Here is a 13,162-nt window from a genome sequence, read left to right on the forward strand (position 1 = left end):
TCCAAATAGTAACAGATTTCTGAGACCCCTTCCATCACTAGCACCTCTAATTCTAAGAGGCATTTTCCACACTCAGGAGCCTGGTTTGAGGGCACTCACTGCCTTACCTGATAAATATCTAAAGCCTGCATTGCATATTTTACAAGTTTTATGTAAATCTGAGTCTCTTTGGGCTGCAACTGCTTGTTGGGAATGAACTGAGCTTCTGGAAAAGAGAGCACAATAAGTTAGTGTGAATAAAACCCACTCTATGAAAAACATCATTTGTCAAAGTGATTCAAGAGCACAATTACCACCAGGCGCTTTGCACGACGTTATGCCCCACGTGATTGTCTTGACGCCACAGACCAAGGTTTTTACCAAACTCCGGCAATCCGTGACTTGGAATGTCTGCTTGTCTTCCTTGTCCTTTTCTCCTTGCTTCTCAAAGGGAGGCACGGGGGCTGGCGTCACAGGGGTGGCAGGGGTGGGGGGCGGGGGCGGGGCCGGGGTGGGAACGGGGGCTGGGGAAGGGGCAGGGCCGGGAGCTGCGGGGGCCGCGGGCACCCCCGGCAGAGCTGCTTCCACGGCTCCGAGTTCCGACTGAGGCTTGCACTTCTTAAAAATGGCAGAGAGCTGGTACCTCGCAATGGTGTGGAATTTGAGAACAAAAACCTGTCAGGAAGAGAAAGTAGAGGGGAGACAAAAATCATTCCCCTTCAATAGGCCAACAACCCTTCCAGAAGACAGAAAAAAACTCTCTCTGAAACCACCTGCTGAAGTTGGTGCTTTTCCCCCACAGGTACTACAGCAAGTGTCACCATCTCCACTTCACCCGTGGAGAAACAGCTCAGGAGAGCTGGGTGACTGGCCTGATGAGCAGGGCCTGGATGCGACCAGGGACTGCTCCGGGATCCACACTATCTACCCCTGACCCAGGCACCCTGGGTATCCCTCCAGAGAAGTTCACAGATAAGGTAGCACTTGGCTAGGCGGTGTCCCAGAAAACACCTCTCCTGATTACTCGCCAGGAACTATGCTAAGAGCTCACGCGCTGCCCAACTCATCTCAAACAACCCTAGGAAGCAGACACTGTGACTGTCCCTGGTTAGAAGACAGGCAGACCAGCAACTGGCAGGTCAAGCATCTCGCCCAAGGATCCTTGGCTAGTTGATGGGGTGGTGGGGGTTTGAACCCAGGTGGTCTAAACACCCAGGACCAAGCTGGCAACTGGGCGGCCCGTGAACTGCCAGCAAAGGCTCATGTGAGTGGAGCGCCGTGCGGTGACGACGCGGAGGGAACCGGTACCTCCAGCATCCGCATCAGCACATCCCGCCCATTGCCGCTCTCCTGCTCGCTCTTGGAGCGGATGCAGTCCACCAGGTTGAGCAGGAGCTTGCAGGACATGGTCTGGATGCTGCTGGGCAGGGACTCGTCATCAATATTCTTGGCGAAGAGCTGGACGGCGAGGGAGAGGTCACTGAGGGGCAGGTGCTGACGGACGTGGTGCACAAGGTCGGCCAGCGTGCTGTAGGCAAGGGGCCTGCGGGCAGAGACCTCTGCTAGTTTGCATCTCAGCGGCCCCACCCGCCTCGGCTGTGGGCCACCATCTCCACCACTACCTGCGCCCCAGGAACACCCCCAGTGGGATGGCTCATCTGGGGCACGCTTTATAGGGTCCCAGTTTCCCCCTTGTTACTTCCTCCCAGCTACATGATTAGAAGGCTCAGGTCTTGTCTTTTTGCTTAAATCTTTACTTTCTAAATTAAAAAGGTTAACTTTGTGCACATCATGTTTATACCAGCACATCTAGTTAACCTGAGCAGAAGTAACTACCAGCTTGATTGTGCACTAAATGGGTTCTGCTGCTCAAAGCTGAACAGCCTCTGTCAAATAACACCTTATATACCATATATTTTATTGAGCCGCAATGGTAGTGTTCAGGCCACCCAGCACTTTCACTCACTGAACGTCTGGACACCTGCCATGTGCCAGACACTGCGCCCAGCACCAGGGATGCCAGTGACCCCAGTAAATAGAGCTCCTGTCCTCAGGAAGCTTATTTCCGGGGCGGGGGGGAACACACGAGTAAAGAAATCAACTGTGCAAGTTGCTAAGTGCTGCAGGAGATGTGAAAAGGCACCAGGAGAAAAACTGGTGGGGGCCAGAGAAAGCCCCTCCGAGGTGACATCGGCTCTGTGACCTCAGCCAGGGACATTTCCATCTGGAGGAAACTGGCAGGTCAAGGCCCTGATTGGGAACTGCCTGGGGGAGCCGAGGAGCCGCAGAGGCCCGCGTGGCCGCAGCAGGTCAGGCAGAGGGAGCAGAGTCAAACCCCGCGGGGGCCGCATGCCATGGTCAAGAGTCTGGGTTTTGTCTAAGGGCGACCGACAGAAACCACTGGAGGGTTTCAATCTAACATCCATTCAGGCGGGTTCAACCCCAAGTTATAAAGAATGTCTTACTCGATATTTTACAACAGTGTTTTATACAGAAAACACAGTGAACCGTCTACACCATATTCAGAATATTCTGCATATTTTTCATACGATCAATCACACCTCCCTTGTTAGAACCAAAAAATGACTAATGTTGACCCATTTTACATTGTGAAAGATGATTAAATGTTAATTCTTTCCTTTAGAAATAATGAGCATGATCACAACTATATTTATTTTATAAAATGCATGAGAAATAAAGACTAGGAGGAAACAGTTCAAAATATTAGCCACGTTAGTTGATCTCCTTATGGAGAACCAAAGTTTTCTCTCCTTTCTTCGTAGCAGGTTATCAAATACTCTTTTTTTAATAAAAAGGTGCATTTACTACTTAGAAAGCAAAACAACTAACACTAGTCAGATAGTTCTACCTACAATTTAAATCAAGACAACTACTCTGATTAAGCCAAGGCACTAGAAGCAAACTAAGGCGTTTCCGAAACTTCCCGCAATTCTAAATCCAATGGGAGAGGAAAAGGCCCAACAGTCCACGCTCGTTGAAATGCTAAGGAAGTGTCAGGATCCACGGTCCCTGGCACTGAATAGACCAGATATCACGGGTTCAACATCATACCTGAGAGTCTCTCGAGCAGTATATCCTGAGCCAATTAGTATGGATTCATCAAACAGCTTGTCCATGCAAGGAATGAACTCTGGAACACAAACATCCATTGCATACATCACCAACCAAACCAGGTGTGTGTAAGTCACTTAATAGTACTTTCACAGGAGCCAGCCTGTACCAACGAGCAATGCAGATGTGGGGCAGCGTGGGGAACATGAAGGCACACGAGCTACTTTAGTCTAAGACGCTGGCTGTGCTGGGCCACACCAGCCACGTGTCACAGAGACGCAGTCAGGATCACATTCAGTGTCAGAGAATAAACTAAGAAACCGTGAGCCTCGTATCGCTGGAGGGGAACTCGCCCCCAGTGCTTCAAGGGAGGTGCTGTCCACTGTCCTTAAAAGCTGGCATGATCCACCCAAGGGGACAGTACTCCCTAAAGGCCCCTTTATTCACTGCCCTGAAGTCGTCCTTCTTCAAGACTGTAAGGTTAGTCATTACGGAGAAATAAGGATACTTCTCCATAGGAATTACAAAGGTCTAGGACATCCTAGAGTTCTCACAGGCATGGGTCCCAAGTTAGGGGTCCCAGGCAGAGCCACCACCAAACCTCCCCCCGCTCCTCTGCAGGCTGAGGCCCTCTCGGGGTGGAACAGCTGGTCCCCACTCAGGGACAACCGGCGTTTCTGAGGTTGCGCACACAGGGTGGCAAACAGTAGAGCAAACAGTACATTCTTTGCCAGCAAATAGCTACTGAGGATCAAAGATACAAGACACATGCACACTGGAGAGATGCCTCCTACAGCCAGGCAGCACAGGAAGAAAAATGAGAGAAGCCACAAGTAGTCCCTGAGGTCGGAGGAGGGGACGTGCCCCGCTACCCACGGCGAGGTGGCCAGGAGGAAGGAGGCACAAAGGAAAGATGCAAAGGGCTGAGACCCCACATGCCGGAGGGCCGGCTGCGGGGATGAGTGATGCGTGCAGAGAAGAAATTAAGTTGCACGGCACTGGCTTCCAGATCGCATTCAAGACCCAGAATCAGGGGCTTCCTTGGTGGCGCAGTGGTTGAGGGTCCGCCTGCCGATGCAGGGGACGCGGGTTTGTGACCCGGTCCGGGGGGATCCCACATGCCGCGGAGCGGCTGGGCCTGTGAGCCGTGGCCGCTCAGCCTGCACGTCCGGAGCCTGTGCTCCGCAACAGGAGAGGCCACAACAGTGAGAGGCCCGCGCAAAAAAAAAAAAAAAAAAGACCCAGAATCAGATTTTCTAGGGAAACAGGTAAATCTGTTAAACAGTCAGGTTTTCCCAAACTACTGCTCCTCAGGATTAGCACAAATGGGTGACCGTGTGATATCATTTTGGATGCCAACAAAGGAATGTTCTCACTAACATTTGGTAGTGGATGTGTAAATTTTAAATATATGCATGCATGTTTTGTATTTATAATATGGCTAACATTTAACATGATTCTTTATAGGTTTCTTTCAATGAAAACTTCTTGAGATGTCATGATGTTACCTGTTTAAGTCTGGGAACCACTACGGGCTTCAAAATAAAGCATCTTGTTTAAAAAAAAAAAAAGCAACAGCAGCCTTTAAAAGCTGAATTCAACCAGCCTAACATGATCTAACCTTGGAGAGTAGCATCTTGGATATCTGTCAGTCTTTGTAGCGTTAACAAGACTGAAACCAAGCTTTATGGTCTCAAAAGAGGGCCTGGTCGTGTGTGACGGATCAGAGGTTATCTGATAACCATGAGAAGCGTTTTTAATCTGTCAGCACTTCAACAAGGAGAAACCTCCTGCTCCGCGGCTCCCCAATGCACCTCCAAAGTCCTTATTATTCCAATGGCAGGAATACCGAAAATCAATCTGACAATGGTGCTCCAGACACAACTCAGTCACTTCAGTAAATAGATTTTAAAACATCCCATTTAAAACTCTTCCATCATTTTCACAACATGGAGAAAGAAAACACTGTTTTCTTCTCACCTTTTAAAGATTGCTGGCTGTGAGTCAGAAAGCAAATGGCTATTTGCAATGTCAAAAGACAGGCAGTCAGAAGGCAGAGAAGTACTAAGAGATACCCAGACCATAAACTGTGCTAAGGAAATTATCACATTAATTATGAAACTGTTGAGAAGACAAAGGGAGAACCCTGGTGGCAGGCAAAAAAGATGGGGAGAGAGGGAGAGGGAGGGAGGGAGAGAGAGAGAGAGAGAGAGAGAGAGAGAAGGAAGGAAGGATGGGCAGGCAGAGAGAGGGGGAGGTAGAGAGGCACATAAAGGAGAAAAAATACACCTAAAATAGCAATAAAGAAAGGACACACAGAGCCAAAATACTGAGCAAGCTGCAGGCTCAGCACACAATGGACCACCAGCAGGCCCACATTCACAGACAGGCGAGTGGCCAGAGGCAAGACAGACGTACGGTTTCGCAGCTCGGTAGTGAGGATGTGCTTCGCGGCAATCAGAAGCTCCTTTCTGAGGTGCGCAGTTTCTGCTGGACAATTTGAAAGTAGCTGTAACATTCCTTTTACCATTTGCTGAGAGTACTTAGTCACCAACTCCTGTAAAAGAAAAAGGAAAACAACACAGTTATACTGATAGGCGGTTGTTAAGAAAAACCCAAGTTTTATAAACTTTTAAAAAATTCAGTAAGAGTAAGCTTGGCTAAAAGGACCCTCAGAAAGTAATAGGCCCAGCACACAAGTACTATCCGAAAAGTCTTAGCAGTTTGTGTGCACAATGCCACCCTGGAAGGAGGGGCAGCCACATGGAGCAGTTTCTTTTACATCATGGGATCATGGAGGCCTTCCTGTATTTTCTGTATTTTCCCAACTTTCAACAGTGAATATGTATTGCTTCCCTGTTAGAGGGAAGGAGGAAGAAATAAATATTGAAGTTAAAAAACAAAACTATTTACTGAGTCGTCCCATTGATGTAAGTTGTGAATGACACCAAAGACACCCTTAATCAGCTCAGAATGAGCTCCAGTCACAACTGCCTTTTGAGGTGTTTCAGGAAGTTATTCACAATAACTCAAGCTGACTAAAATATCAAGGGGTATCTAATTCAGATTTTTTTTTTTACAAATGTTCCATTTTCTTAGTGTAAGTTATCATTATCGAGATAAACACATTAAAAAGGGAGGGGGGAGAAGGCTACAAATGTTTTCAAAGGTAGTTTAGAATAAAAACAATTTGACACACACATTTTCATTTTTACTTTCCTGAAATAAAATCTTTAAAAAAATGATCAATTATAATACAATTCCATTGCTCTAGAATATATCAGGACTAAATTTATTCCATACTTTAGAATAACCACCTCTATACAAGAGTTTTATTCAAAAAAACTGTAAGACTAGTGAGAGATAAGGTATCAATTTTTTCCTTCAAGTTCTTATGATTTAAGTAAGAAGAGACCACAGCTCCAAGTGGGAAAAACAAAAACAAAAATAAAACTACTCTACAGGTTCCTCAAAAAAGCCTCCAAAACCTCTTTATCAGTTTTACTTGATAATGCCATTTTTTGAAGTTCCAATCTCTCCCACATAATTTGCTATAACACACAACTTCCAATAACAGCAAAAGTCAATAAACCTCATACATCCGCATAAAAATCTGTGTGCAAATATTTATATGGCTTTATTAAGCCAAAAATGAAACAGGCAAGTCTATAAAGACAGGAAATACTTTAGTGGTTGCCAGGGGCTGGTGGGTCAGAGAAGAATGGAAGTCACTGCTCATTGGTACGGATTTCTTTTTCGGGAGAAAAAACTGTTCTAAAATTGAATAGTGATTATGGTTGTACAAATCTGTGAATAAACTAAAAACCATTGAACTGTACACTTTAAAAGGGTGAATTTTATGGTATATGAATTATATCTTGATAAAATGCTTTAAAAAAATTGGAAACGACGCAAATGTTCATCAGCTGATGGATGGATGGACACCATGATTACACCCGTACGACAGGATACACCACTACGGCCTGAACTGCGCACCCCCAGATTTCATATGTTGAAGCCCTAACTCCCATTGTGACTGTATCTGAAGATAAGAGCCTTTAGGAGGTAATTCAGGTTGAATGAGATCATAGGTGGGGCTCTCGTCCAGTAGGACTGTGGCCTTATAAAAGAAGAGAAGGAGATCTCTCTGTCCCCCTCACCACCATGGGAGGACACAGCAAGAAGGTGGCCACCTTCAACCCAGGAAGAAAGGCCTCCTCAGAAACCAAACCCTGCTGGAACCTTGATCTTGGATTTTCCAGGCTCCAGAACTGTGAGAAAATAAATTTTGGCTGTTTACACCTAGTCTATGGTATTTTGTTATGGCAGCCTGAGCAGACTAAGACAACTAACCACGAATAAAAAGTAACAAGTCACCAATAAAATATAACAAGGATGAATCTCAGCATTACTGCTAAGTGAAAGAAGCCAGACTCAAAAGGTTACAAATACTGTCCACCAAGTGATTAATCTCTATGACATTCTGGAAAAGGCAAAACTATGGAGACAGAAAACAAACCAGTGCTTGCCAGGGACTGGAGGTGGGAGGAGGAAATTGACTACAAACGTATAAAAGGAATTTTTTGGATGATGGAAATGTTCTGTATTTTGATGTACTGGTGGTTAGGTATGCATTTGTACTGTACACATTTGTCAGTCAGCGAACTGTACACCTACAAAAGGTGAGTTTTACTGCATGTAAATTATATCTCAGTAAACCTGACTTAAAACAAAAGTCAATGAGCTTACCTGGTAAATTCTGATGATATAAGCTAAAAATGACAACGTTTTGATCTGAGCAGCAATGAAATCAGCATATAACTCCTTGTTGTAAAGCTTATGTTGCCTAATGATATGAACAAAATTAACAATATTAGCTCTCAACTCTTTCAGTGATGTTACTATTAATTAAAAGCCTATAGTAATTACTAAGTCCAAAAGGTTGATTTCTACACAGCAGCAACAGTAAACGCGCCTACACTTTTATGCAGTTCCGACTAACTTAAAGGCCTTAAAGGCATGAAGCAGGCAGATCTCCAGGCCGCCGGGCAGCAGCCACAATCTGAATCCCCACAGCCAAGGTGAGACTGACCTGCTTCCCCAGAAGACAGCACGAGGGCACCTGTCTGACCAGTGGAAGACCCCTGCTGTGGCCACAGAGGCTGTTAGGGCTGATTCACCCTCAGCTCTTGCTCTCAAGTGACTTAGAGACAGATAGGCCGCAAGTCAAGAGAGCAAGTGACAAAGATCTTAGGAGGAATGCTGTGAGGCTGGAGAAAAAGCTTCACTGGGAGGCTTCAAGGATGAACGAGTCAGTGATTAAGGGTGATGGGTGAGGAAGAACGAAGCGGGTAAAGAGCTTCCTAGCCCTCGTGCTGAGAGGAACAGCAAGAACAAAGGCTTGAAGGTGAGAGAGCCTGGAATATCCCAAAGCTGTAATTGAGGACAGTAATGCCTAATGATAGTTCTAAATTTACAAGACACCAAAGACTGAGACATGTCACCCATCATCGAAATACAACTTCAGAAAGCCAAAAATACATATAAGTTTAACCAAAATTTTATCACTCAAAATTTTCTTGTCTTACAAATGACGACAGCAAGTACATTTTTACTTGGATTAAAGAACTATGGTAGTCAGCTACATCACTGACCAAAGAAATCTCACCTGGCTTGTGCAGATACCTGAATTGCAATGGTATTCATGATCAAGGGCACAAATTCAGCAACAACATTGTGGATATTCAGTTTGTAGAGCTAAAAGCAAACATATCAGATTGTCATGCTTTGACACTCTGCTTATAGCAAAATAATTTGGCATACCAAAGAAACTGTGATGAGATTCATTAGTTAGCACATGTGTATCATACGCATCTATCTACCACAGAAAATTAGGTGTAAACTTTGTTGTAAAATAGGAAGCCCAAAACCCAAGAAGCTACTAAGCAATATGCATACCTGATACATTAAAACAACAATAATGGGCAATTCTGCCAACACTTTCAAAGAAAGAGATCCTCTTGGAATGATGGAATGCTGCAAGAGAGGAACAGGAGGACTGAGGTTATCCCCGTGGCACTTAGAATAGCCCTAATCAGTGTGCCACTACTGCACATCACCCCACTGAAATAAAGGCAAGGGAAAATACTGACACGTCTTCATAATTATCTGTGGTGAAATAAACTATTTTGAAAACAAAGTACATAGAACTGTTATTTAATATAAAGGTTTTCATATTTTACAATGTCATACCTGTAGTAAAAACCTCAGGAAAATTTGTCAAAACTTAAGAGATTCAAATCACAGAAGAAATTAAAAAAAATTTTTTAATCTATTATCTTGCTTACTTGCAAGAAAAACAGCAAGAAGTACAAGTTTACCTAGTTTTATTCATAGGTATTTATAAACAGGAAAAATGCTTACAATAAATATAAGAAAAAAATAGTCTTAATATATAAAAACTCAAACAGGTAAGGAAAATGTCAGACTCAAAATACAAATGGGTGATAAATGGATAGGAACAGACAAGCAAAAAAAGAAACACAAAGACTGATTAAACAGAAAACAAGTTTCTAATTCAGGAAGAACAAAGGAATGAAAGCTTCATTCAAAATGTAATTTCCTGTTTATCCTAGCTCAAAGTGAAACATTCTGCAAAACCATTTCAGTAAAACAAATCCAGATGATAGTCTTGATTCAATCATAAAAATACAGTCATAGTAAATGCTCATACATGTTCCCTATGTGGCAAATACTACAAATCTAATGCATTAGCTGCAGACAGTACCAGCGTTACCTTCACAAAACTCCACGAGACTGATTTTTCAGATGAGAGGGAAAGTAAGGTCAGAACAACGGTTCATGAACTTTCCTACAGTCAAAAAATGCAAGTGGTGGAGCTGTAACATCATCCCAGAACTTCTGTCCACAGAGCCCACACTGTCAGGCACTGAACTACAAATTTATATGTAGCTTAAAGGGACTTCACTAATGTTGAAGCTAAGGACAGAACGGAGGCCCCCTTGCCGGGTCAGCTGCTCTTTCTGGTTCTGGATTCCACCACGATGCTATCTTTGTATATTTGGTGAGCAACAGCTCACATGCATACCTGCAGAGCACAATCAGCGACACTCTCTCACACGCGCACACACATTTGTTTGCTTATTCTAAATCCCTCCATGTGTGTAAGAAAAAAACAAAAAACTTAAGTGGTCTAAAAAGTCAATACCTCATTTTTCCTCTACCAAGGGCAGGAGACGTGGATAAAAGCAAAGCAAAAAGCAAAACAACCGAAACACTTAACTGTTCTCGTCTCACTGTCCTCACGCTCAGGATTGACTTTCACAGCAATCGTTGTGATCATTCCAACCATTTCTGGGGGGGGGACTGTGTTCTCAGGGATCACCTGAGGGTTCTCAAAGTAGCGGTTCTACAGAAAAAAAAAAAAAACAGAAGTCATTTACACCTGACATGTGGTGAAGAAATCGAATGTCCTACCCTTTTATACTGCACCAACCCCACAGTACTTGGTGTTCTTTTTTTCCAGGACTATGAAGATAACATGACAGACACACCCGCCACCTCCAACAACAGAAAACAAACTTGCCTGCTGTATTTTCTACTATTTTTTCCTGGCTGATAAAAGATGAAATGTATGTCATGTTATATTACCACCTCAGTGAGGCGGGGAGGATGTAACCCATCTCTCCAGTGATAAGAAACTAGGAGCTGATCCCTACTGAATTAACTTTCCACATAGTCTCCTAAATAGAGGTCAAGTATGGAACAGAAACAAAGTACAGAAAATATTTTAAAAGGCCAGGACCTCACTGGCATCCTTAGTTCTCAATGAAATTTGGGCTTCATGTTAAAAAAGACAGCTTCGTATGAAAAGCAGCTCTTCTTTGATCAAAATGGTAGTTGACACAATGATAACTTGATAATTCAGAACGCAACTTAAGTTTTATACACTATTAGCAGGTTAAAATCCTTAAAAAACCAAGAAGTCAATTTTACCATGTGTTAATTTAAAAAAAATTTAAGCTTAAAAAAAATTGAAAATAGAAACTCTGAAACATAAACACATTTATGCACAATGATTTTTACCAAAGCATTATTTGTGACAGTAATGAATTGAAAATGGGGGAAACCAGCAATAGGGAGATGGTCAAGGTACATGCATATGACAGAAAATTATCGGTCGCTAAAAATTATGACTGCCACAGACGAGTCTTGAAGGACGTTCCCTTCTGTAACAGTGATTCCTTCCAGTAAATGAGAGCATGGTAGGGAGGAGCCTTTCCTCCTCCACTCCACACACTTTTATATGGGTGGCACTGCTTGGAAACAGTTTTTTCAATACAGGAAAAAATTTTCAAGATACAGAAAAATGCTGAAAGTATACACCACTCCCCCAAAAAGCTTCAAGAATATGAGGGCAACCATCTCTACAAAGCACAAAGTTAAACTCAAAACAAAACACCAACGTCAATGGTTGCTTATAAGTGAAAGAATAATTATGGATGATTTTCCTTTTTTGCAAAACTTCTACAATAAGAATATATTGCTTTTACGTCAAAAATACAGTATTTAATCTAAACAATGAAACGAAAAGAACTCTTTTTTTCTAAGGGCTAATTTATCAACCTAGATTTTAACCATCACTAAATATTCCCCATTGTAAAATTAGCATCCCTCCAATTATTCCTTCAACCCTTTGGAATGAGGAAGTAATAAATAAATATAAACAGTAAATTCAAATAATATTAAAAACAGCATACCACTACTTTTGGAAGCTCCTTGTAAATCTGTTTCACAAAATCCAAAAAATGATGAATCTAAAAAAAAACAGACAGTATTAGGAAGATATTTATAAACAGAAAATGCTTACAATAAATAAGAAAAACATCAATAGTTTCCATATGTAAGAACTCACAAAACAGGCAAGAAAAATGTCAGACTCAAGATACAAATAGGCAATGAATGTGAACACACACACAAAAAAAGACTGATAAACAGAAAACAAGTGTTCTAATTCAGGAAGAGCAATGGAATGAAAATGATAATAAATGTCACTTTTTGCCTTTCAAAAAGTAATAGCACACCATGTTGGAGGGAGTGCAAATAAGGAGACACCCCCCCCAACCATACTATACTATACTACTAAGGGAAGCTTAAACTGCTGAAGCCTTTCTGGAAACCAATGTAACAATATGTATCAGAAGCATTAAACATTAACACCTTTGATCTGGTAATTCTACTTCTATAAACCCAGTCTACAAAATAATTTGAATTGTAAACAGATATTCAGTTTTAGTCATTAAAAAAAAAATTTTGAAATACCCTAAATATCCAAGAATATGAAAGAATATTATATATCCATTAAAAATTAACTTTACAAAACATTTTTTATCATTGGGAAAACGCTTACATATAATGTGAAGGGAAACAATCAGGATATGAAATGTCATCCACAGTAGTATTGTGATTATGTAAACATACAAATACATAAGGTGGGAAAAAGGAAAAGAAATCACCAAGACATTAAATATTGTTTTCAAGATGGAAGGAATTCTATTTCGTCTTTCAATTTCCAAATAATCTACAACAGGCATTTACCAAGGTTATCATCAGAAAAGACAGTATCTTAATTATGGCTAACAGACTGTTTAATGCTGACTCTGCAGATGCCAATCACTGTGCTAAGAACTTTTTTTTTTTTTTTTTTTTTTTTGCGGTACGCGGGCCTCTCACTGCTGTGGCCTCTCCCATTGCAGAGCACAGGCTCCGGACGTGCAGGCTCAGCGGCCATGGCTCACGGGCCCAGCCGCTCCGCGGCATGTGGGATCTTCCCGGACCGGGGCACGAACCCATGTCCCCTGCATCGGCAGGCGGACTCTCAACCACTGAGCCACCAGGGAAGCCCAAGAACTTTAACTTTTATATTTAATTCTCTAAGCAATCTTTGAGGATATACTGTGATTGTCCCCATTTTACAGAAAAGGCTCCAAAAGGCTCAGAGCTTACCCACTGTCACAAAGCTACTCAACTGCACACTGAGATTCAAACCCAGCTCTGACTTCAGAACCCACATCTGAACCCTTGTATAAAA

General features: G+C 42.6%; 1 protein-coding gene across 15 annotated transcripts in view; it reads right to left on the minus strand.

The window, feature by feature from the left end:
• The window catches only part of TRRAP (transformation/transcription domain associated protein), a 110,906-nt gene that overhangs the window by 88,110 nt on the left and 9,634 nt on the right, over positions 1-13,162 (minus strand). For all 15 annotated transcript variants that reach the window (XR_003793067.1, XR_003793066.1, XR_003793069.1 and 12 more), the window contains 10 exons: positions 11,832-11,888; positions 10,355-10,480; positions 9,010-9,087; positions 8,720-8,808; positions 7,801-7,897; positions 5,470-5,608; positions 3,052-3,130; positions 1,288-1,522; positions 294-654; positions 108-205 (listed from right to left, as the gene is read on the minus strand). Coding sequence is in view for 10 of the 15 variants with exons in the window: in XM_029219909.1 (XP_029075742.1) it covers positions 108-205; positions 294-654; positions 1,288-1,522; positions 3,052-3,130; positions 5,470-5,608; positions 7,801-7,897; positions 8,720-8,808; positions 9,010-9,087; positions 10,355-10,480; positions 11,832-11,888 (1,359 nt within the window). In the remaining 5 variants the exon portion in view is untranslated. The remainder of the gene's footprint in view (positions 1-107; positions 206-293; positions 655-1,287; positions 1,523-3,051; positions 3,131-5,469; positions 5,609-7,800; positions 7,898-8,719; positions 8,809-9,009; positions 9,088-10,354; positions 10,481-11,831; positions 11,889-13,162) is intronic.

Source organism: Monodon monoceros, unplaced genomic scaffold, assembly GCF_005190385.1.
Source record: "Monodon monoceros isolate NGI ecotype Baffin Bay Population unplaced genomic scaffold, NGI_Narwhal_1 Super_Scaffold_13, whole genome shotgun sequence".
Classification (NCBI taxonomy): domain Eukaryota; kingdom Metazoa; phylum Chordata; class Mammalia; order Artiodactyla; family Monodontidae; genus Monodon; species Monodon monoceros.